This window comes from Drosophila elegans, unplaced genomic scaffold, assembly GCF_018152505.1.
Source record: "Drosophila elegans isolate 14027-0461.03 unplaced genomic scaffold, ASM1815250v1 contig_149, whole genome shotgun sequence".
NCBI classification, from domain to species: domain Eukaryota; kingdom Metazoa; phylum Arthropoda; class Insecta; order Diptera; family Drosophilidae; genus Drosophila; species Drosophila elegans.
The window spans coordinates 1,318,976-1,344,231 of NW_024545513.1; the positions used below are offsets into that span (position 1 = coordinate 1,318,976).

A 25,256-nucleotide genomic window follows, 5' to 3' on the forward strand; every position below is an offset into this window, starting at 1 on the left:
TGGCCTGTTGGCGGGGAAGGGGGTTAGGGTGCCTGCAATGGCGGCAAATTTGCCGTTGAATGAACCGCTATATTTCGGTACCACTCACCCATGGAGCAAAGTACTACGAGAACCAGATATCGGAGTGCCATATTGCCCGCTCCACTGCAAGCGGAAAGATCTCGCCATGGAAGAGTAATGCTGCTGATTGGAGTTATGTCACATATATACACTGTAAGAAAAAAAACATATTAAATTCAAGTATTTCACATTCAGTTTAAATATTTTTTGCATTGATTTTCATTTATTTTAATATTTTTAATATAAGCCATATTCAATATTCAATGCATTTTAAATGTAATGTTTTTCAGAGTGTTTCAAATATTTCAATATTTAATCATGCAATTTACTATGCATTGAGTATTATATTGATACTCTTTATTTTTATAGTGTTTTAGACAAATATATATTTTTATATCATCAGACATGAATGGAAATGGTTTGTTTACCTCATAACGCACTCGATTTCAGTTGAATTGCTTTCTAAGAACCCAGACACGAGTAAAATCAAAATGAGGGGTGTAGCCAAATTTATATGTTTAGTTAATTATTATTTCACCCTTGGGTGAAAAGCAATTTCGCTATGATACTACATATAAATTATTCCTTAAGGAAAAAAAAACATCACTGAAATTAAAAAAAATTTTAAATAGTTATCTGCAAATTGCTAAGGTTTTACCAGTTTTATCCAATCTCAAATAAAAAATTATAGAAAATAAGTATGCAGTGTACTAAATTCGCATATGGCCTTAAAAATTGCATGGTAACATTTAATCAAATAAACGGCAATTAAAAACTAATTTTAGTAATAATATAATAATAATAAGTAACGAATTAAACTGTTTTTTATGTCGCCTCCTGTTATTGTGCAAGAAAACTATATATTTTAATAAACTATATTTTGTAATTTATCAACATGTATTGTATAGCACACTTTTTGGCAGTGAGCTTATGAGCCGAATTTTACGTATTATTTTACAAACGCATTTTAATAATGCCAATAATGCTATTTTAAGGGAATAGTAAGAAACTAAATTAAATTTATAATTTACTTTGAAACTTAACCTTTTTTTCGAGGCAGTGGCAAAGATCTCGAAAAACCGATGAGTCTAATATTTTGCTAATATTTTTTTTAATATTTTACCGGGCAGATGGCGGTCATCAGGGGAATGCCAAACTTCATTCACCTCAATGCCAATTACACGGCATGGACATTTTCAAAGCCCCCCAAAGTCTTTTTTGGGCGAATTTCGCATTTGATTTTAATACACTTAAACGCAATCAATTTTATTGCTCTCGTTTGCGGTTGCCTGTCGAATCGAATTCGATTTGATTTGCTTTTGAACAGGCCATGTTTTCTGGTTTCAGCGGATGTGGTTGTGGGTGAGGCTGTTAATATGGGTGAGGATTTGGATTTGGATTTGGATGGGGATTTGGCCTGGTCATGGATAGCGATTCCCAGTCCACACCTGAAGAAAAGTCCAATCGAGACGAGAGGAGACGAGACGAGATGTGGCAGGGAAAAACTTGTTTACAAGCCAAATGCGGCCGTGGAATGTTACGAAAATGTTCCTGCTGCGTTCCATATGCACATGATCTGCGGATGATCATGATCCATATATACTACACACATATTTATATATATATCGGCGACCTATGTGCTAACATAAAACAGATGATGAACGGCAGCTGTGACTGCCAATTTCGCCCCAAAAACTAAGCAGATATCGATTTACCAAGTGCTCTTTTGAAAAAACATTTTCATTTTTCAAAACAGATGCTATAGCGCAAGAATTTCAATATTTGCCTAAAATGGAAAAACATCTTTCTTTCTTTACCTTAAAACATATTTATACATGCCTGTTAAAAACTTTAGTTTTATTGGCAACCTTTAAAATATATTTTGTATAAAATAATATAGATATACATACCTGTTTTAAAGTTACACTTGTTAAAAACGTAGTAACTTAAATAAATAAAATCTTATGTTTTCCACATCAATTAGCATGTATTTTAATTTTAATGTAAATATTAAACATACAATTTTGAATGCAATAGGCAGATATTTTTTTACTTGTCGGTGTAAGTTGTATTCTTTAAATAGTTTGATCTGGTTTTTTTATGGATATATTTAAAGTAACCGCAAGTAAAGTCATATCCAAGCCGATAGGGGTGTCGACATCCCACCGATTTCTGGAGCACTTAGTCCAGCTTTGCGACTGCAACGGAGGAGATCTCCATCAGAATGGCACGGCGATCGCAGATCTGGTTGCTCAGGGTGAGTAAATGAGATTTATGGCCCATTTATGGCCCACTGACAACTGTTACAACTGTATTGTCTGTATGGGCAAGCAAACCGGTTGCCAGCGGAGATTCAGGGCATTATTCACATGGGTCATGCATCTGCGGCTATTCTAGTTTTATTAGATCATTGCCGGCAAACCAAAGTTTACCCAAAGTAATAATCGAGGGTAATAGTAAAGAAAATACCCTTAGTCAAACCAAAAATACCTTAACAAATATGTTTTGAGCGTTCCCAAGTTAGAAGAAAGTCTACTTGAAATGTGTGTAAATATAATAAAAATAATAAATAATAAAAAAACTTTATTTTTTTATTTTTTTGTGAAATCTTCAATTTTCATAGGCAAACACAGATTATTTATATTTATATTTGTGTGGTGATGAGCAATTTGCGATTTGCGGGATCAAGAACTATTAATCTTGCTGATAAGACTACACTGATAAAAACAAGGAACGGAAAATATAAATATATACATATATGCATTTTAAATTGCATGAATAAGTCATTAAAATTAAAAATAATATGAATAATGTGGAAAATATTAGATTTAAAATCATGTCTATTTTATTTAAAGGCATTTTATTTAAGCTAAATATGGTTTAAATTTAAATTAAAATTTTCAGATATTAAAATCAATTCCGATAATTGCCAAACAAAAAATTTAATATTTAACAATTTCAAAAACCTAAAAAAGCCAAAATGGATAAAAATCAAAGCGAAAACATTTGAATTGAGAACGAAATATTTGGATCTCCTCCTTTTTTTACCAGTGTAGCCTTGAAGACAAATCTATTTCTAGGGGCAGATCAGTTATCAATGGCAAGATGTTTTGCTTTGTTAAATAGATACGTATTTCGGTTGCTAGAAGGTTTAAACAATAACATTTATTTATGCACTATGTTTTTTAACCAGTTCTGGTTCGTTGGGACACTTGAAGGTCACTTCGATTCCGTTCTCAAGCCAGGATCGGGACCAAATTTCCACATCGCACACTTTGGTGGCACCCTTGTTGTCGATCAGCTCCACGGAGTAAACGTGTTTGGAGCCGGCAACTACCTGTACCGATGCCGAAAGGATCCTTGAGATGCTAAAGTACACAATAAATATTTATAAATTATTAGCAGTGTTATAAAAGTTGACTAGTTTTTTTGTAACTAGTTAAAGTACGGGGTACTTGGGAGATCAAAATACTTAAAAGAAAAACATAAATATATATATTTCAATACCTAAATACGTAGCTCAGCTTTTTTTTGTAGTGTACATAAAAATCTGTAGGTCGTTTAAGAGGTAGTTGTTGACCTATAGGTAATGTACCTAGTTAAGAGTGTCTAGGTACTAACCAATACTGTGACTTAGAGCTACGGGTTTTAAAGATGTAAGCAATACTCGCAAATAAACAATCTGTACCTGCATAAATTAAAAATAACAAAATCTTTAATTTAGAAAATACGATAAAAATTAAATTTGGCCAGTTCGAAAACAAAAATTCAAACAAAACTTCAGTACCTAAAAACGTAGATCAGCTATTTTTTAAGAACAAACTTTACCTAGGTAAGCTACAAGGTAGCCAAATATTTGTTGAGCTATAGATGAAGTAAAAAGTACCACATTTTGTTACCTATATGTATGTACCTTCTCATAAGAATCTAGGTATTTTCCAGCACTGGGGCTTAGGGAACTTGAGCAAAAGAAATAAAAAGCCAAGTAGTTTTGACTACTCACCGGTAGTGGGGTCCATCGCCAGTGGCCAGCTTAGTCAGGGATGACTGTAGGGTTTGCTGGGCCGCGGCCAGATCCTCACCCTCCAGAGTCCTGGGGCCGCCCAATATCATGGGTCCCCCAAATCCGTGGGGCGTGGCACTGACCAGCACACAGGCGGTGCACAGTAGCAAAATCTTGGCGACGAACATGGCGGATTGCTTTCACTTTGCTTGCGGCGCGAAGACAAACTGATGGATCGCCCGGGAATGCATTGATTTTATATAGGAGTACCCCCCAGATTAGACCAGACGCCATCCCAGCGAGCCTAATTAGCGAGCATCTTTTTCAGGGGATTATCGCATCGGTTGGCTCATATTTGCCCTCTTTTCGAGTGATAAGGCTTTCGGTTTCACTGACCGATTTATTAGATGGCCAAGGCCACAAAGTACGTTTCGTATTGTTTATAGAAAAATTTATAATTGATTTCCTCACATGTTAAAATGTTTAACAAAATCACAACAAAACCCCTTCTTGCTAAATACTAAAACAAGTACTTTAAACTGTCTCATAAAAGTTAGAAGCGAAAATGGTTTCAGTTTTATTAACGCTACATAAAACAATTAAATTTTTAAAAATGTTTAAGCTAAATTTATAAAAGCCAACAAATCTTAAGTGTTGATGTAATTAATTTATCATTATCATTATCATTATATCATTATTTGTGACGAAAAATTATTTAGCACTATAAAAAAAGAACTCTCTTTAAAATGTTCTTCTTCACAAATGGATTTTTAATGCTGTTCCACGGTCATTAAATCGTAAAAAATCATTTAAACCGTTAAAATTGTTTACAAAAACCACAACATATAACGTGTTCTATGTGTTGTTTTCAGTGTTTTTTGCCACTGCTGCTGTTGGAGGGCGTGGCACCGCCCAAGGTCACGGCCATCCGCTCCTCGCAGTCGCTGGCCCTGCTGCGCGCCCGCGATCAGTGCTCCCGTGCCCTCACTCCCGCCCAGCGCCTCCAGCTGGACAAGATGCAGTACGGGGACGCTGCGCACGTGCGCCTCTACCTGCACTGCTTCTGGACGCGGCTGCAGCTCTGGCAGGACGCCTCCGGGTTCCAGGCCCAGCGCATCATCCAGAGTTTCGGCGGCGAGCGACGCCTCAATGTGGAGCAGGCGATGCCCGCCATCAACGGGTGCAATGCGAAGACGAGGTCCAGGGGATCGGGTTCGGTATCGGAATCTCAGGCAGTGGTCGACTGGTGCTTCCGGGCATTCACCTGTGTGATGGCCACGCCAGTGGGCGACTGGTACAAGCGCCACATGTCCGATGTCATCAATGGAAATGCCTAAAAAAAAATAAATAAAAAATTTAAAAAACATTTGATTTTGGGAAAAAATTCCTTGATTTAAGAAATAACATACCAAACATGTCCTTAAAGTTACCTAAAAAATTACCTTTAACTTACGGCTACATTCCTTATTCCGGAAATAAAGGAAATTTTCGCGGTAATAAGCCCTGAAAACCAAATTCTTATACTTAAGAAATAAAATACTAAGCTAATACTATTATAAACATATTAATAAAAATAAATGTATTCAGTATTCATTCATATTTTTAAGTACATAGATTTAAATTGTTATTATATTATGAATACAAAATATATTTCATTATGCTTAGTTAAATAATATGGTATTCTAAGATATATTTATGACATGTTAGCAATCTGTAGGCAGCTAGGTTTTCTGAGAGCGCCTGCTAACGATAACTCAGTAGGTCTTAGTTGCTAAATTCAAAAATATGTTACAATAGAACCTATGAAACGTGTAGCTCTGCTGAGAGATTCGGTTCATTGCAAATAATGAAAAGCCAACCGAAAGAATCCATCATTGGCAGCAGCGATGCGGCAGGGATCCATGGCCAGGGCATAGGCTTTGTCCTGGCGGAGGAGGATCATCTGGATCATCAGGAGGAGGAGGAGCAGCAGCAGCAGCAGCAGCAGCAGCAACAGCAGCAGCAACATCAGGATGTAGCCGAGGAGGAGCAGGACTCAAAGGCGGCGACCAGCAATGAAGCGGCCCAGAATCAGGACCAAAACCAAAAAGATCAGCATACCAATCCAGATCAGGATGCGCCGAAGAAGCGCTGCGACAAGTGCGGCAAGAAGCTCGGCCTCACCGGCGGCTTCCCCTGCCGATGCGGCGGCACCTATTGCGGCACCCACCGGTACAGTGACCGCCATGAGTGCAAGTTCGACTACCGCGAAATGGGGGCCAACGAGATCAGGCGCGACAATCCCCTCGTCGTGGCCACCAAGCTGCCAAAAATCTGAGCTTATCATTTTTGGGTCAAGACCAGGGCTAAGACCAACCAGCTAAATCGAAAACGAAAAAAATAAAAGCAAGTTAAGAACATAGAAAAGGGTCTTTCGTTTTTTGAACGCAAAAAAATGAGTACAAGTCACCAATAAATTAAATTTCAATTTAAATTTGGCGGTTGGCTTTTGAAGCGATCGATAGGCTATTCTCTTTATGCAGCCCTGGTCACAGGGTTGCCATGGTCTTTGGGTTAATTTAAATTAAAACTTCAAAAAGACACTTTCATTGGTAAATGCTTTAGGAATAAATACAAATTTTAAATTTACGACGATTGTCGTAATTTACAGGTTAATTTACCGCCAATTGAAAGCTCTAAAGCTTTTAACACACATTTTTAAATCATTTTTACATTACATTACCTAAGTTACTCACATAATAATCTGTATTTCTCAACATATCTTGATTTTACTGAAGTTTTATTTCCAAGCCAAGCTTACTTTTTCAACGGTATAAACTATTTGGTTTTTAAATAAATTAATAAAAACTCTGATTTAAACATCCAATATAACTGTTATTTATAATGTCTGTTTTACGAAAAATTATTTATTAAAACACAAAATTCATAAAGTAACAGAAACTTTAACTTCCCAAAATAAGCAAATATTTTTGTAAAATTTGTTTATCATTTATTGCTTATTGCAATCGTCAAAACGGATGTTTTATTTTTTGTATCCCTTTTGAATTTTGATGAGTCCCAAATGTAAGTAATAATTTTTGTCTTGACCTTTGACCTGCATTTGTTCATACATATGTACACATAAAAATGAATCTTTTCTTGAAAAAATCCAGAGAGACAATAACATTTAAACGGATGTTATATTTGCTCTTATTATATATTTATTTTTGATAAGTCACAAATTTACCAAGAGACTGGACTCATTCATTAGACGTTATCAGTTTTTTTCTGTAGGTAATTCGAATGCAAGCCTTAAACGGAAAAACCGAATAATTCTGATCTAAATAAACTCTGAGTCACTGTACAAATATTTTGTCAATCCAGTTCAATCCTGCTATTTTTATTAGGTACATATGTACGTACATATATGCTTGTGGGGCTTATTTTAGTGATCAGCAATATGAGAGTCTTTGTTGTTTGTTCAACAAATACCTCGATTCAGTACGTTCCCAAGCTTATACTTCGTCGGTAATATTAAATCAAAATGCCGAGGCTGCCACTATTTTTTTTCTGTATTGTCCTTGCCGTTCAAGGATCGCTTGTAGACTCTTGTAGTCACTCCTTTTGCCTGAGCGCACTACATCCGCTCTTTCACGAAACTAATAATATCCGAAGCAGGTTGGATGGCATCGAAGCAGGGCAGAAGGTCCTGGATTTGTATCTCAAGACAGGGCTTCGGGAGGTACATACAAAGCTAGATTCCTGTAAGATCCAGGAGCAAAATGATTACGGAGCGAGATTAGCCGGAATCGAAAGCCACCTTAGGGCGGTAAGTTGCGAACTGAACAAAAAACTGACAAAATTGCAGAAGGACATGAATGGTTAGTGTTTTAATGCCCGTATCATTTTGTACAGCTCAATACAGCAGTCAACGCCAAAGATAAACTCCAGTGCCAAAATACTATGAAAGAGACTATTGCAAGCTTGCAGACTCAAATCAAAACCCAGGAAGATCTTATCAATGCGCAAAAAAAACAAATCAATGCAGGCTTCAAAAATAGAGATGACCAAATCGCGGAACTGAAGAATCAGATTAAATCGATTGAAGCAGCAAAACTTAACCAGTCCAATGAGCTCTCGAAATGCCGACTAAAACTCGATGAGATGGAACCATTTCAAGTGTCATGTTCGTCGTCTCCACCTGGCTGGACCGTAATTCAGAGACGGATCGACGGATCCGAGAACTTCGATCGAAACTGGGCTGATTATAAAAAAGGATTTGGAAACGTTAAGGGAGAATTTTTCATTGGCCTGGAAAAGTTGCATCAATTGACTGAGGCACGGCCCCACGAACTCTACATTAAGCTTGGGAAGGTTAATGGGTCCACCAGCTATGCTCACTATGACGACTTTCGAATTGGCAGTGAGGACGAATTGTATGAGCTGAAGAGTCTTGGGAAATATTCGGGTGAAGCCGGAGACTCCCTTTTTCGCAATAAGAACAAAAAGTTCACTACATTTGATCGGGATAGTGACGAATATAACGATGGAAACTGCGCTGAAGACGAAAACGGCGGTTGGTGGTATGGCGGTTGTGGTTTTAGGTACAAAACAATTTCAATTAAAATGTAATTCATTGTTACTAAATCAACCTCCTAACATTGCAGTTTCCTCAGTGGAAAATACTATAAAGATGGACAAATATCAAATGAACACAGAATGAACGGAATATACTGGGGCTCATGGCAGAACAACTACTGGACAATATCACTCACCTACGTTGAAATGATGATTAGACCTAAGTCCTCATGAACCGCAGTTGTAAATGACCAAAAATCATAGTTTCAATCCAAAGGATATGAATGAAAAAAGTATAATATTTTTTTGCCGTAGATAAAACGGAGTTGTCGGAGTGTTTAAGCCCGTACCATCAAATTATGTGTGGAGCTGCTTCTGAGCAACTTTAAATCCTATCAGCGAAACTCACTTAAGGTATTTGTTTCATTGCAAGGATTTCTTATCCGTTATTTTTTATTATTTTATTTTCGAAGTTTATGTACATTGAAGAATACACACAAAAAATGTTAAATCGTTCAGGGGAATATTTTGGAAGTTACACGTAAATTTTAAAAGGCGTTTTAAAGAGCTTGAAAGTACAAGCTCAAAATGGTGTTTTCGAAGTCGGTGACCAACATTACTCGATGATGAAAATTGTCAGAACCGATACCCGATAGTAGAAAATATATACCGGATTTTGGTATAAAAATACCATTCGATGAAATACCACCGGGACCGATACATCAATGAGCAAAATTGTATTTAAAAAGCACAATTTTGCTCATTGATTGGAGTTGACGACAAAACGGAAGAAAAAAGCTAGGCTTAAATGTATATGAAATATTTGTTACCAGTTAAAGGAAACAATTGAAATCCTTAAAAATGTAACAAAAAAGATTGAATATAACGTGTGACCGTGAACTTATTGCCAAAAGAATCTAAAGCAGTATGCATTAGTTGTCTCTGTCTCTGAGCTTCAATGAATCCGTCAATGAATGAGGCGAACAATGTACTGTCATACCCGTATGAATGACCAAAATTGTACTTTTAAATACAATTTTGCTCATTGATGTATCGGCCCCGGTGGTATTTTATCGAATGTTATTTTTATTACCCAATCCCGTCTAGTATTTTACTATCAGGTATCGGCTTCTGTCAATTTCCTTCATTCATTGCTCATCGGAATCGTAATACGTTTGTCTTGCTCGCACTTACGTAAAATCGTATAGTTAAAAACATAAATGAGCAAGGAAATGAGGTCAACAATGCAGTGTCAAAATCCCATAAGAGATTTGCAAAAAAAAAACGATTTGGAAAGTGTTGGAAATATGTTGAAAATGTGAAATATAATAATAACTTTTAAGAGTGGTTAAGCAGCAGCAGAGTCTACTTGAAGAGGAGCGGCAGGCGGCAGTGGGGCTCCGTCTCGCTGGGATTGTCCGAGTAGAGGGAGACCGTCCTGCCGCTGAGATCGAAGATGCCCACGGCAATGGTCTTGACCACCTCGTCGCACCTTCTGTTTTCCCGCCACACGCAGTACTCTCCGCCGGAAACGTCGCCGAGCATGTGGCGCACATCCTGCTCGCTCATCGGCGGCTTGTACGTTCCGAAGGTCCGCATCCGCGAGATGCTCGAGTCGATCATCAGTTCGTTGGCCTGGTCCTGCCGGATGCGATCGAATCTGCAAAGGGTGGGAGGGATACGAAATTGCATGCACAAAATAATTTAATTATTGTGGAGAACAACAGATTTAAAATGGTTCATATGTTAATTAATTTTCCATTTTATCAAAAACAATGTTCACATATTAAAATCAATTTCAAAAATGGTCAAAGGAGAAAAAAAATATTAATATTTTCGTATTTAAAATAAATAAAAATTGAGATCTAACCGAAACAAATTGTTAGAAAATCGCGTTTTAAAGTTTATCACGTATACGTACTGTTGCCGTTGATAAAAAATGTATTTACATCTAGGTGGCTAAATTCAACTTTTGTTCTCCATAATTAGACTTTTATCAAAGCAAGACTAACAAGACTGGCAATTTTAGAAATGGGAAAAAGAAAAATCAGGGTGGATTACGTGTCGTATGAGTAATGTTTGTTTAAAGCCTGAGGGCTTTACAATTTTTGTGCTATCCTAAATTCGGTTTTTTTGATTGTGCCGCCAGTTAATAGCAGATATTATGCCCTTATAGCCTTCATAGTTTCCCCGATCTACTCACTGATTGACATGGTAATTATGCTCCCCCAAGGGAATCTCCTTGATGCTCAAATGGGACTCGTTCTTTCGCTCCGGCGAGGGAGCCACCTCCACATTGTAGCACATGTGTCGCGGATCGCTGTTGGGTAGGCAAACTGAATTATTAATGCAAATTCCAAGCACAAGCACACATCACACGCACGCAAGGAAGGTGAAGTTCACGGAACAGGCATCCGCCGCTCCCACTCCCGCGTCCTTGAGCACCCTAAAAGCATCGTCCACATTGCTGGTGGCCAACAGGGCTCTGGTGATGAAGTGACGAGCTGAGCGGGAAATTTAATATAAATAAAAAATATAACATAGTTAAACTGATATAAATACAAAACAAAAAATGTATATATTTTTGAAATGAATTACAAGCTTAACGAGGCATAACATAATGTTATAGGATCATTATCTTAATTTTTTTAGCGACATTTAAACTTTTAAAAACATTGAACATTAAATTTATTACGAGCCAAATAAAATGTATTTTATAGTTTTGTATACTGGTGACAATAAAATACAAATTCCTTTTGGATCTCAAATTATACCAATTGTATGATATAAAATATATTTATTATAATAAATAATAACACATGTAAACTAAGCTTTAAAAGTTAAGAAATGGTCAAGTCAAGAATAACGAACTAATAGTTTGTTTAACGTTCAATTTAAAAGCTAAAACTGAACTTTGGTGTAGATTTTCATAGACTAAGTGGCTTTTCGGGGTACTTACGGGTCTTGCCGCTGCGCAAAAGCTCCGCACTGATCGTATTGATGCTGAAGACCAGTCCGTGGTGGTTCTGACTCATGGTGTAGCCGGGCAGGTGGCCTGCGTAGCACAGGGACATGAAGTGCTCCTCCTTCACGTTGTACTTGCCCTGCGGCTTGTCGCTGATGATGTGGGCCACCACGAAGTAGTAATGGTTGAGGGTCTCCGTCAGGGCATCCTCCGTGTGGCCCAGCAGGCGCTAATAATAATAAATTCACACATTAAAAATACACTCAAAACATACGCAATATAAGTGCTTTACACAGAGAGAAAAATAAGTATCAAATCTAGTCATCTATTGCGTATATTTGCATAACAACAAAAATAAGGCATATTTGATATGTACGAACAAAAGAAATTGATATTTTTATACATATTATCTTGGTATTTTCTCATAGCAGATTTAACCAATTTTTATGGTACTATAGAATGCTGGTATATTTGCATATTAAACTGAAATTTTCGCAAAGTTTTCATAATCAGTTTACATTTTAAAAACTTGAGTACAGTATTCAAGTTTTATAACATTTTGTTGGATCATTTGTGCTCAATTTAAATGAAAAACATTGATTTGGTATGAAAAATACTATCAGACTGGTATTGCTCTGTTTTTCTCCCTGTACTTACGCAATTCTTTTGGTTGACAATAATAGTGGAGCATCCAGTGGGTTGGTTCTTGCTGCGTGGTTGGTGCTTCAATGCCTGCGGCAGAATCTCGTCCAGATGCAGTAAAAATAGCTGAGATATAAAGGAAAAACTAAAGTGAGACCACTAAACACATGCATTTAATCGTTAGCAATACAAACAGATGCAATTTGGCTGTTTTTTTTTTAAACCAGTTTTTTTTAATATAATTTTGATGAATAATAATTGGGTCTATAAAAATAATAATTTATGTTTATCTTATTTTAATGTTAAATTCAATGTCGTTTTTCTAAACATACTTACAGAATTGTTACAAATTATTTATTTTGTTTTAGTATGTTATGTTTTTAGCAATAAACATTACATTATTCTTTATTTAGCAAATACATTTATTTAAATTAAAAGGCACATGAATTAAATAAAGTGTACCATGTAAGTAGGTAAATTAATTAAATTAATATAGATCTTTCCTTAAATCAAGTTTTAGAAGTAAGCATATAAAGTAATTAAAAGGAAATGTTCAAAGCTTTTCCTAGAAAGAGATCATTACTAATATATTAATTAACAACTTTAATGAAGGCGGGCAATAAATTTTGAACAATTAGAGTAGTTTATCCCCGTTGCATACAAAGTCAACCTGCTTATCATGACTTAGCTATAGCCCACTTGCCAGACATAAGTGCGGCTCACAAGATCGTCAATTTTAATGCACTCCTAATGCGGCTAATTTGAATTATAAAAAGCCACCACCTGGGCGCCATAATGATCAATCCCAATCGAAATCCCACCAACAATGAGGTGCGACGCACCGTGACCATAGAATCTGGCCATCTACGTTGAAGTAGATGTATACTTGGCCAAGGTCGCTGCGATTTGCGTGCAATTAATTGGCATCGCAGCCGAGTGCCGAAATTATAGCAGATTATCCCCCTTCGATTTTTATCTGCCTCTGCCCATGGCGAATCTACTTACACTGGTTGAAAAAAATGTAGTACTCTATTTAAATACTTTTCGCTTTGATTTTCACCATTGCGGTTTTTGGTTATTTTAAACATGAATGTATTAAAATTTTTTATATTTTTCATAAGACTATTTTCGAAATTGATTTTATTATTAAATTCAATTTAAATTGAAACCATATTTAACTTAAATAATAAAATTTAAACCAAACTCTACATTAATTAAAATATTTTAATATTTCATAATGCAATTGTATATGCATTGTACTAAATATTGAAAATAAAATGTTTAATTCATTAGTCAGATATTTATATTTACTATTCCCTTTTTTTTATCAGTGTAGCCATGCTAATAAGCCCGTTTAATTGATGGCTTTCACTTCAATCTCATTCCCATTTCCAATACAAATCCACTCCCAATTTAAATTCAAAGAATCGAATCGAATCCCAATTCAAAGAAGCCAACAAAGGGTTGTCATCGTCTTTCGCCGGCTTCTCTTGACGGCTTTTTACTTAAATGTGTGTGCGCCTTGACCAATGACAAATTGGCTTAAAAAAATACGAGAATAATCAATGGTGCCAACTGAATACCCTTGCTGAATGAGAACTAAACATTAAACATTTAGGGCTGTCATCCCAAGTTGTATTATTAATATTTTTTTTTTTTTTTTTTTTGTAAAAGTACCTTGAAGTTCAATAAAATGGTCCACTGCCTCACAATAATGATGAATTTCTACCATATTACTACTATTATAGTATTTTTACCAACGTAGTGATGTATATCTATAGTTTTAGATTATAGCATAGATATCGAATGAAAAAAATGAAAAAGAAACCTTATGGGTCTTTAGATTACAGCACAGTTATGATAGATATGAACCCCCAACAAAAGTGTATAAATTAAGAAAGAGACAGTCAGCTGGCAAAAAGTCCGGCTGACTATCATACTCTATGTATCAATATCGAGGCCCCGAAACGGAACTAGTTCAATGTCTGCGCTCTGCACGGTCACCATTTCGAGTTCTGTTTGCGCAGAACAGTGAGCACTGGCTAATTACCACTGTTCACTGTCCACTGTTCTCACCGACCTGTTGCACAATAGAATTAATTAAAACGGAATTTAAGTCGAACATCTAATTGCACGAGCCGGCGATTAGATAACACCCGATCGAACCCATAAATATGGAATAGGCCGAGGCAAACAGCAGTCACCGTAGGCAATTAGCACTGTACGTGGGGCAGTGCACTCGCAAATTGCATTTATAGTAATGTTGTCATTGGGGTTACAACTTGCCAACAACTGCAAATACGAAGCACGAATCACGCAACACGCAACACGAAGCTCGTGGCGGTTTTGATTTGTTTTGTTTATTTAGGATTGGATAATGGGCACTACTACGGATAGACCCGTTAGAACTTAAAACTTAGAACTTAGAGCCCACTCCCACGACAGGCCTTGCCATGCAATTGCAATTACAATATTTAAGCCGGGCAATTATGTGTGAATTCGTTTTACTGGCCATTTAATTTTGTATTATATTATTAGCTTAGCAGCCAAATAGCTAATGAGCTAATGAGCTAATACCCCGTTGGGCGCCAATTAGTTGACTCGCATCGACACTTCTACTCACCTTATGGAATTCCACCTCCGCACCATCGGCCACGCCCTCCAATTCGCGAATATACTGCGGGAAGCTGTCCTTCACCGATCCAAGGGTCTCGTTATATATTTGCCCTGCAAATCGAAATCGAAATATAGATCATCGTGAACAAATATAGATCATTGTGAATCATAAAGCACTCAAACAACAGTTTAGAGTACTCACTGCCTTTTGGGGACTGGTAGAGCGGCAAGTAGGTCTCGTTGAGAGGCTTCGACAAGATCAGAAAGTTCTTGATCATCGACCCGAATGTGCGGCCCTGCAATTAAATTATTATTATTTCGTATTATGTTACTCAAAACGTTTAGATGCTTTCCCATTTGGACACGATCTCTGATCGATTCGCCAAAACGCTCGCGGTGTTTGCTTAATGGAAGACAAAAACAATGAAGTCGAAACAGAAACAGAAACATAATCGATCACGACCGATCGCAGTGTAAACAAAGCCACCAACTAAGACACAAAAAATATGAATAATTATACAATATATATATTGGAGAACGTTGGCCGATGCAAAGTGTATGGAGTTTGACTGGCGGTAACCTTTCTGTTGGGTGGGTCCCAGACATGGCGACAAAAGTGGACAACACGGATGCAAAGGCACGTCCATCAAAAAATATAAAATATTCATTAACGACCAACACAAAAAATATCCCTATTCAAGCTAAAGTTCTCTGAACTGCGTGATGTGTTTCTTGAAGTGAGGAATACGAAAATTCTAATTTATTTTGAAAAATATTTTAAATTTAAAAATAATTATAATTTTGTTTAAAACAATCATATAATTATTTAGGAACATTTTGTACAACTTAAATCTATTATTTAATAGCTTTAGAAATGTTAGACAGTATTTATTTCTCTTCTTTAAAATATATAAAATATTTAAAATTAAATATATATAAATATTTAACATTTCAGATAATTAAAATTTTGTTTAATATAAGCATAAATTTATGTTGTAATATATGTAGAATTTTTAAAGTATTTATTACTTCCATAGACAGTTTTTTTCTCTGCTTGTATTTGTTTATTTAATTATTTATTTTTTTTATTATAAGAAATCAGAAAGTGTCACCAGGATTTAATGATTTTATTATTTTATTGCTTTTAGTGTAGAAAATATTCTTGGCCCGATTGGCCGGAAAAAAAGACAGTTAGACAAAGCCACGAGAATCACGAATCTGCATTAGTAAACAGCGTCTGGGCTGCGGATTTGTCAAACGAATCAAGAACCGAGGTCTTTGGGGGGACAGCCATTAAGATAAAGCCCAACTGGCTTTAGTTTATAACGATCGCATTCCAGATAAAGCAGCGGGTTATCAGGTAAAGTCGATATATGTGTGATCCACTAGAAGTGCATTAGGTACTTATTTTCTATTCCATCGGTAACCAATTTTTAAGTGATTCTAGAATCAGCCCTTTTGTGGAAATTGTGTCCTGCCTTAAACTTAATAAAGAAATTATAGTAATTTATATAAAGCTTTGTGGTTAGTACACAAAAAATAATAACTAGGAAATATTTTAGATAAATTGCTTTTATACAAATGCTTTAATACTCGTTCTTCTTTTTCAATTTAAATGTTTTATTTTTCTTATTAATATGTTTAAATCCTGATTTTGAACCCAAAAAGTCAAATTTAAGGATTTAAATTTCTCTGTGTATTTGAAACTTTAAACCAGTTTATAAAATATATTGAATAAAGTAATAATTAAATAGGTTATTACCCTTTATAACATAAAAAACGTTCATTAGAGAAATAAGAATTTTAGTTAATTACTTAAATTGCCATATAAACTACGGCAAAATAACCAAAGTATTTGGTAGTTTAATTAATTTTGTAATTTTTCTCGAATGATAATAATTATAGTTCATAAACTAAAGAAAACGTATTTTAATTATATTTTTTTCATGTGATATGTATTTGTGTTTAAAAAACTGTGTCAAAAATGTGTTATAAGATGAGTTGACCAGGTTCTTCCCCAAATGAACTCCCAATAATAGCCCCTAAGCCATTAAAAATGTAGCTGTCGTGACCCACTCACAAATTGAAGGCGAGTTCTTAAAGGTCGAGAAAGTTTTTTTTTTTGGGGCGGGAGTAGGGTGTACTTACCATATCGAATCCGACCTCATAGTGGGTGCCCCTGGTATAGAGTACTGGCACCGCCTGGCGACGTGGCAGGATCTTTCCGGAGGACATGGTTTTCAGTATCGAAAAGGAAGTTTGAAATTCGGTATTCGAAGTTCTGAGATCTCAACTCGTTTCTTATCTTTAAAAAGCTTGCTTGCACTTGATATGATAACAAAACGTAGGTTGTAAACAAAACAAAAAATATATATATGTATATGTTCGGCACGCCAGCTGATTTGTTCTGGAGCGCTTGAAGGCAGAACTCAAACTGATTTTTTTTGTTTTGGCGCCTCGACAGGCAAACGTCGCAGTCGCCGTCGCAGTCGCAATCGCCGCCTCTGCCTCTGCCGCAGTTGCCGCCTTAGTAGCCAACGCAGCTGCGGCGTTATCGATTACCGGCCGTTAGTTAACCCATTAACGACCAAGCACATCTGGGATCCGAAGTCGGGTTCACATAGTGCACTACTCATTATGATGATTATGATTAATTGATCAACTAACATGCCAGTCTAGAGATCGGCAAAGAATTTGTTTTAACATTTTATTTGACAAATTCAATTGTTTTAATCGGTCATAATTGGTAATCGTTGGATTATCGATTAATTGATCAAATAGCATGCCTCTCTAAATGTGTAAGAATTTGTTTTAATATTATATTTTACAAATTTAGTCTTAATCTGCTATTATCGATTAATTGTTTAACTAACATGCCTACATGACTGTCTAATGATTAGAAAGAAATTTTTTTTAAATTATATCTGACAAATTCAATTATTTTAATCGGTCATAATTGGTAATTGTTGGATTATCGATTAATTGATCAACTAACATTCCTCTCTAAATGCGTAAGAAGTTATTTTAATATTTTATTTGACAACTTTAGTCTTAATCTGCTATAATTGGTGGATTATCGATTAATTGATCAACTAACATGCCTGTCTAAAGATCAGCAAGAATATGTTTTAACATTTTATTTGACTAATTTAATCAATATATGATCGATTACTTTTTTACACACATAAATGACAAATTAGTAGTTTTCAACGGTAATAATATAATCTTCTAAAAGAAAATGTTTTTGTATTTTTGATTTTACAATTGTATACATTTTTTATGATTTTATATATATTTAAAACCAATGTATAGGTATAGCTGCCAAACAAATTACAAAATTATTAGAAAATATTTTTAAACCCTTGTTGGACTTACATTCTGTATAAATACGGTTTTAATAAAATCCATTTACAATAATTTTGTTCAATCCAATTACCTAAATTTCGAGAAATCTGTTTAGTTTCTGTTATTAAACAACTATATTTTGCATATGTTAAACCAATTATTAGGTGAAGGGTTAAAAGGGCTCTCGGCACATTCAGATTCTATTAATCACAGATAACTCTGCGATTATAAAGCTCATTCTGTTAATTGTCGAAAGAGTACATTCTATATTAGAATGCTATTGGTTGGTAAGACAATTAGTCGTCGTCTAATAGGCTTTACGGCTTAATAGAACGTTTTTGTCTTATTTTGTTACCCTCTTCTTTTGCGGATACGTAATATGAGTGCTAGAATTACCCGATATACCCCCATATACCCCCCTCCCTTCTTTACCAACAACTGACCATGAATATTTTCGCTTTTGTTTGCCGTCCATATAAACACGTTTTCGATTGTTCCGCCGTTTTCTTTTCTTTCCATTTCCATTTCGATTTATTGCTTTTTAACTGGGTTGGATTTTGCACAATTTCCACGCCAACTGAAAACCGTGTGAACTATAATAATTATCGAATTAGAATTATAATTAATATTCATGAGCGTAGTATAGATTGGTTTCGGTGTTCAGAAATTCCATATATCCGAATTATTCAAGTGAAACGCGAATAAATTAAATTTTTTTGTAGACCAAGCTTCATTTTTTTTATATATATACCCTTGCAGATGGTACCTTAATTTCATCCAGTTTTTTTCGATAATCTTGCAACTTTATTCTGGATTTTTTCAAACATTTTTCAGCTTTTTGTTCATTTTTAATCCAGTAAAAAAAACTTATTTTTCTGATCCAAAGATGACAGCACTGCCAAGTACACCGCTTTAGGGTAAGAAACGAAGAATTTCGAATTGTATTCAATCCATACATATGCCACTTGCATTTTAATTATTTTGTTATATTGTTGTTGTTGTTTTTTTTTTTTATTATTTGGGAGAGCTTTCAAAGTGGCCTATAATCGCAATGATAATAATGATGATCATGATAATGATGCCGCGCCGCAACTTTCTCAGTATATTTTTGCCCATTAGCATCACAATTAAATGTTTACTAACGAAAAACAAAAAACCGTAGAAACGGTGCGAAACTAAAAAATATATTTGCTAAATATATGCCGATATTATATAAGTGAGAATATCAATAATGAATGAACGCATATATGTACATATCTACAGACGCTATTATATTTCACCGAATAGCTTTAAAAGTTCGAACAGATCAGGTCGCTTTCATTATTCAATTTGTGTTTGAATTTGTATTAACTTTCCTTCGTTGTTGTTGTTGTTGCTTGGCTAGCGGCTAGAAAAAAGTATGCATATGCGTCGCATTTCATTTCAATAATAATGAAAACAAAAGTTAAAACAAATGAAAAAAAACGAAAACAAATAAAAAAAACAACCGCTAGTTCAGAGTGAAAGAAATAAAATGAGTAAGAGAAAGAATGAGAGTGAGAGTGCGAGTGAGTGAGATGCCATCGAACGGTGCAAGAAAATGACATTTTACAGTTCACTGCTTTTACACTCACCTGCTTTTGGTTTTTTGGGGTCTTTCGATTCCCCGATGCGGTTGGTAACGCTCTCAAAGCCATAACCTGGAAAAGAGATATATAGGAGAATTTTGGAAATCAAATCATTTTATAAGAGATCATCAATATAAAAACTTAATAATATATGATGTCAGAAAACAATTCCTGACTGATGTTTAAGGAGATTCATAATTAAATACCATACAAAAATATCAACATTTTATTTGAAGAATGAAGTAGAGTCAAGCATCAAGAAAAAAAAATTGTTTTCTGTAAAGTAAAAAAGAGCATTCCAAGGTCGACGCGAGCCCAAGTGTTACTCTATCACCCGGGGGCCCCGTAGGTCAAGATGCTGGTCTTGGCCAGCATTGGCTGGTGTATATAAATTTTGACAAAAGAAAGACTTCGGTTAAAACTTTAAACCAATTTTGGCAAGGCGGCGGCCATAAGGTGATGACCATTCGACGCGACGACATGGCATGGATTACGGGCTCCCACTGGCAGATCCTTGTGATCTGCGTGATCCTACCCTTTCAATTGGCCAGGGGATTTGGCAACGAGTATGTGCACATCAAGGTGCATGTGCCCAAGGGGGAGTCGTCGGCGGAGGAGTCGGCGCACAAGGTGATCCACCACTACCACCACCATCCGCATCCCCATCAGCTGCTCCGTAATCGTGGCAGAGCGCGTCCCAAACCGAGTCACCTGCTGGAGAGCGTGATCCTCTCGGATTTGGACAAGCCGCTGCACCAGAGCGAGCATACGGACTACCTGATTCACGCCAAGGAGCTGGCCAATCATCTGGCGGAGTCGTATGCCAAGAAGGCACCTCCTGCTCCTCCCAAGAAAAAGGTGAACACCTATACTGTTATAGAGGAGCAGCACAGCAGGCCACATGGCGGTTACGACTACTTGGATCACCAGGAGCCCAGTGTGGAGACATACCGGGTGATTGAATCCCGGCCCAAGTACCACCATCCAGCGAAGAAGGAGCCGGAGGAGGAGGAGGATGAGGACGACTATTCCTATCAACATCATCATCGCTCCTTGGGCATTGGCAACTATGCGGAACCCGCTCCCGTGGAGGAGCATGTGGACCAGGAGCCCGACTTGGGCTATGTCTACCCACCACCGCCGCCACCGCCGCCCAGTCACGCCTACATCCCGCCTAGCCACAGTCACAGCCACGGTCAGGCGCATCGCAACTCCAAATCCAATAGAGCACCAGCTTATACCCTGGAAGCGCCGCAAGAATCCTCCTATGGATACGATTACTCCTCCGGCAGTAGCAGCGACTTCCGGCCATCCGTTCAGGTTCCCTTCAGCGATCCAGCGGAGGAGGAGGTGGAGGAGCCGATGGACACCTATGGTCCACCAATCAGGCATCACAGGCCATCCCACTCCCACTCCCATTCCCATTCTCTCGTAGATTGGCCCGAGTCCAAGGGATTCAACAGTGCCGCCGCGGAGACATACAGCGGCGTCGATAGTTACAATGTGGGCCATGTCCAAGGCTATCCATCCGGCGGCTACCAGTACAGTGGGCCCTATCTGTAGGTGGACCGGCATAGTACATAATCTAAGATCTATTTATTGCATTTTTTTTCGTAGTTTTTAAGTCAGCTGTAAGATTAGAAATGATAAATATACAAAAACTAAGAGAAATGTTTGTTGAAAACTAAATTGATATAACACACACTCATCATTTATATTAATCATCAGATATCAAATGATAAATGATGAATACATAAATATGCATAAAAGAAATGGTTTTTGAACTTTGTGTAATGTCTCGTACCTTATTTATAAATTTTAAGGTGGACCAGCATAATCTAAGATCTATTTATTGCATTTTTCGAAGCTACGTAAGTTAATCATGTCAGTTGTAAGATTAGAAATGATAAATATACAAATATGCATAAAACACTGAGAGAAATGTTCGTTGTACACTCATTATATATAATAATATACAAAAATATAAATACTTATATACAATAAATAATATTAGTGATAATATATAAACTTTGTGTTATGTGGTCAACCTTAATTTTAATTTAATAGGGCTACAAGTACAGTGGGACATAAGCACATTAACTCACATTTATGGTTTGCATACTAATTTATATTGCCCATTGTCATAAATTTCTCATATGATCATAAATGATAAATAATACTAAAACATATGGTTTTTGATTAAATAATATAGAGTATATATATTTACAGTGGGCAACTGTATACATAAGTAATATTACATTTTAATACAATAAAGAGCAATATAAGACGCCAATTTTATTTCAACCCAATTTATAATAAAATTTTCTGCACTGAACTATTCATTCAATAACTAGCTTTTATTAGTTTCATTAAATTAACAAATCGATATCCACTTTAACAGAAGTTGGAGTATTACAAATAAACAGGCTGTCCACACTTGAACTTAAATTCAAAAAACTTTAATTTAAACACATAAAAATGTAAAAATAAAAATTAAATTGCTGAACTGATTTCCACCTGTTCTATTAGCATTTTTAATGTTGCAAGTATAACTCTTAGTACTGCACTCTAACCACTTACTTATTTAAATTATTTAACCTTCACTTAAAAACATGATATAAAACGTAGGCAGTTTTAATAAAGTAATTCGTTAATGAGAACTGCTGCGGTCAAAATAATAGTAGTAACATTTTTGTGAAAAACATACTTTTAAGGCATAGCTTTTGAGTTTGGCATTGGAATTTAAAAACATTTGTTTTTGTATTAACCTATTTTAGAAATCTTTGTTAGTTTAGTTAAAAAAATTTCTTGAAAGTGCTATTTTCATAAGCTAGAAAATAGACGTAGTAAATTCAAATATTTTGTACTCAATTTAAATATTTTTCGCGTTGATTTTAGTTATTATTTAGTTTTTTAAATATTACCATTTCTTTAAATTTTTTCGTATGACTATTCTTGGCTTTCATTTTAATATTCGAAAAATTAATTCAAACTTAAATCATATTTAACTTAAATAAAATGCACTTAAATCTAATATTTTTCCACATTAATTTAAATATTTTAATATTAAATCATGCAATTTAATATGTAATTTACTATGCAATATTTAATTTAAATATTATGTATACAATAGTATGAGTTCAGTAGTAAGATATATAGTTTTGACTTAGTAATTTTTAATTCAGTGTACTATTCTGTTGACCGCAGCTGTACGTGTTATGGTGTTTACTATTTACCTTTATTTTTCTCACTGCTCGGCGCTTTTGCCACTTAGGCTAATGGAAATTGGTGACCCGGTTTGAGGGGAGATCAGAGCCTGGGATAAGGTGGCCCAGAAGGATGTGCCGCCAAACAGTCCACGATGAGTGGCCGCCTTGGTCGGATCCTGCAGTTCCACCTGCGGCTCTTCCAGTGGCTCGGCTTCCATGGACTGCCCCTTCCGGGGGATGCGAATCCGACCAGGATGAGGAGGCGTCTGAAGGCCTGGAGCCTGTTCCTGCTCATCGCGCTGAGTGCCCTGATTGCACTGTGCCTGGCCAGCGGCGAGGATTGGCCATTCCTGTTTCGCGGCGACATTTTCGGCTGCGTGAACGATGCCCTAAAATACGTATTCGCCGAGTTGGCCATGGTGGCCATCTATCTGGAGGCACTCAGCTGCCAGCGGCCCTTGGCCAACTTCTGGTGGCTCCACTACAAGTTGTCCCACAAAGTGCACTGGTAAAAAACATAAATAGTAAATTCGAGCATTTCATACTTAAATTATTTGCTTTAATTTTTATACATTGCTATTTTTAGTTATTTTAAGTATGGAAATTATTTAAATTTTATATTTGACTATTTATCTAAAATTTTTAATTTATATTTAAACCATATTAAACTTATTATATTCAAGTGTTTTAAGTTTAAGTTTGTATTATATTACATATGATTTTACTATTTTCGAAATAGATTTAAATATCTGAAATATTTAATTTAAATTAAAACCATTGTAATATAAAATGTTGAATTGAAAAGCCAGATATTTTTTTCACCTTTTCATTTTTTCATCAGTGTGGGTGGTGGTGCGATCAGTCTGAGGAAGGAGCTGCATCAGTATGGTCGCTTTCTGATCACCCTGTATTCGCTGATGCTGACCGAACTGGTGTTCCATTTGGGATTGTGGCAGGTGCAGCCACTGAGTCGCCACATGCTGCTGTTCTGGAGCAGCTACGAGCCGTTCGTGTGCCTCACCTACATGCGGAATGTGCAGTTTGTGCTGCACTTGGAGCTGCTCAGGGAGCAGCTGGCCGCACTGCAGCGGGAATTGGGTCTGCTGGCGGAGTACTCTCGATTTGCCAGCGAAACGGGGCGCAGTTTCCCCGGCTTCGAGGTTTTTCTGCGCCGCAGACTGCTGCAGAAGCAGCGATTATATTGCGACATATACGACATGTTCAAATGTTTCCAGAACGCCTTCAAGTTCTCCATCCTCGCAGTGCTGCTTACCATCAACATCCGCATCGCCGTCGACTGCTACTTCATGTACTACAGCATCTACAAAAATGTGGCCAATATTGGTGAGTTCTACAAATTATGAATTAAAGGCTATTTTGTGTGCTAGAGATTTGGAACTTAAAAATCCTGGCTACGCCCACTTAAATGCCCTTAAATCGCAAAACTCTGTCAAGCCATTCTAAGACAATGTAGAGGTCAGCTATTGACCGGTATATGTTTATTTGCTGAATATCTATTGACACACCAAACATGTTCCAAATCGAACAATCACTTTACAAGTTATTAGGAATGTTTTAATTATGACGTCACTTGGTACTTTATAATAGCCTAAAACTGTTGCAGTACGGCTGATGGCGCCACCCGGAGGCACATTTACTATGGTTTTCCTTCTTGATTTGCTTTGTAAACATAACAGTGATGTAAAATATTTATAATAAAAACTTCCTGTTGTTTTTCCCCTACAGATTACTATTTAATCTTGCCCGCCCTGATGGAGATTCCCGCTTTTATCTACGCCTCGCAGAGCTGCATGGTGATTGTGCCGCGGATTGCCCACCAGCTGCATAATATAGTCACAGATTCCGTCTGCTGCAGCTGTCCCGATCTCTCGCTGCAGGTGGGCTTTCGTACCATTGCTTCCATTCGCACTTTTGCATTTCCAACCATTTTCCTTTGCAGATTCAAAACTTTTCACTGCAACTTCTGCACCAGCCGGTGCGAATCGATTGCCTGGGCCTAACCACCTTGGATTGCAGTCTGCTTACGCGGGTAAATACAAGTTATTGCCATCATAAAATGTCGCAACTTAAAAGCTCAAACATTATTCTAACAGATTGCCTGTTCGGTGGGCACCTACATGATCTACACCATCCAATTTATGCCAAAATTCGGCACTCACTATATCTAGGCCAGTTGAAATCGCTTTTAAAACAAAACACCTTTGACCCAAGGCAGAATGACTCTGACTCTG

General features: G+C 36.5%; 7 protein-coding genes across 8 annotated transcripts; 5 read left to right on the forward strand and 2 right to left on the reverse strand.

The window, feature by feature from the left end:
* Positions 1 to 2,108: 2,108 nt before the first annotated feature.
* LOC108137436 lies at positions 2,109 to 5,656 on the forward strand. Its single transcript, XM_017259101.2, has 2 exons — positions 2,109 to 2,317; positions 4,936 to 5,656. Exons 1-2 carry the CDS (start codon positions 2,285 to 2,287, stop codon positions 5,398 to 5,400), a joined length of 498 nt encoding a protein of 165 aa, XP_017114590.1. The 5' UTR covers positions 2,109 to 2,284; the 3' UTR covers positions 5,401 to 5,656.
* LOC108137437 (sarcocystatin-A) lies at positions 3,200 to 4,297 on the reverse strand. Its single transcript, XM_017259102.2, has 2 exons — positions 4,064 to 4,297; positions 3,200 to 3,428 (listed from the first exon to the last, which is right to left on the reverse strand). Exons 1-2 carry the CDS (start codon positions 4,249 to 4,251, stop codon positions 3,230 to 3,232), a joined length of 387 nt encoding a protein of 128 aa, XP_017114591.1. The 5' UTR covers positions 4,252 to 4,297; the 3' UTR covers positions 3,200 to 3,229.
* Positions 5,657 to 5,820: 164 nt separating the features above from the next.
* On the forward strand, positions 5,821 to 6,536 carry LOC108137411 (AN1-type zinc finger protein 6). The gene has a single exon (XM_017259070.2). It carries the CDS (start codon positions 5,910 to 5,912, stop codon positions 6,378 to 6,380), a length of 471 nt encoding a protein of 156 aa, XP_017114559.1. The 5' UTR covers positions 5,821 to 5,909; the 3' UTR covers positions 6,381 to 6,536.
* A 991-nt stretch (positions 6,537 to 7,527) lies between these two features.
* Positions 7,528 to 9,131, forward strand: LOC108137427 (fibrinogen-like protein 1). Of its 2 annotated transcripts, XM_041710678.1 has the most exons (4): positions 7,528 to 7,871; positions 7,958 to 8,646; positions 8,710 to 8,863; positions 8,936 to 9,131. In XM_041710678.1, exons 1-3 carry the CDS (start codon positions 7,587 to 7,589, stop codon positions 8,852 to 8,854), a joined length of 1,119 nt encoding a protein of 372 aa, XP_041566612.1. In that variant the 5' UTR covers positions 7,528 to 7,586; the 3' UTR covers positions 8,855 to 8,863; positions 8,936 to 9,131. The 2 variants fall into 2 exon arrangements, with proteins under 2 accessions (XP_041566612.1, XP_017114579.1); XM_017259090.2 differs by having other exon boundaries at positions 8,710 to 9,131.
* LOC108137426 lies at positions 9,067 to 17,273 on the reverse strand. Its single transcript, XM_017259089.1, has 8 exons — positions 16,992 to 17,273; positions 15,046 to 15,139; positions 14,851 to 14,954; positions 12,243 to 12,353; positions 11,580 to 11,814; positions 11,004 to 11,124; positions 10,824 to 10,940; positions 9,067 to 10,280 (listed from the first exon to the last, which is right to left on the reverse strand). The coding sequence occupies exons 1-8, from the start codon at positions 17,076 to 17,078 to the stop codon at positions 9,986 to 9,988; spliced, it is 1,164 nt and encodes a 387-aa protein (XP_017114578.1). The 5' UTR covers positions 17,079 to 17,273; the 3' UTR covers positions 9,067 to 9,985.
* Positions 17,274 to 20,090: 2,817 nt separating this feature from the next.
* LOC108137410 lies at positions 20,091 to 21,898 on the forward strand. Its single transcript, XM_017259069.2, has one exon. The coding sequence runs from the start codon at positions 20,255 to 20,257 to the stop codon at positions 21,356 to 21,358; it is 1,104 nt and encodes a 367-aa protein (XP_017114558.1). The 5' UTR covers positions 20,091 to 20,254; the 3' UTR covers positions 21,359 to 21,898.
* Positions 21,899 to 23,039: 1,141 nt separating this feature from the next.
* LOC108137425 (gustatory receptor 8a) lies at positions 23,040 to 25,193 on the forward strand. Its single transcript, XM_017259088.2, has 5 exons — positions 23,040 to 23,491; positions 23,846 to 24,348; positions 24,751 to 24,902; positions 24,965 to 25,054; positions 25,119 to 25,193. The coding sequence occupies exons 1-5, from the start codon at positions 23,157 to 23,159 to the stop codon at positions 25,191 to 25,193; spliced, it is 1,155 nt and encodes a 384-aa protein (XP_017114577.1). The 5' UTR covers positions 23,040 to 23,156.
* Positions 25,194 to 25,256: the final 63 nt, after the last annotated feature.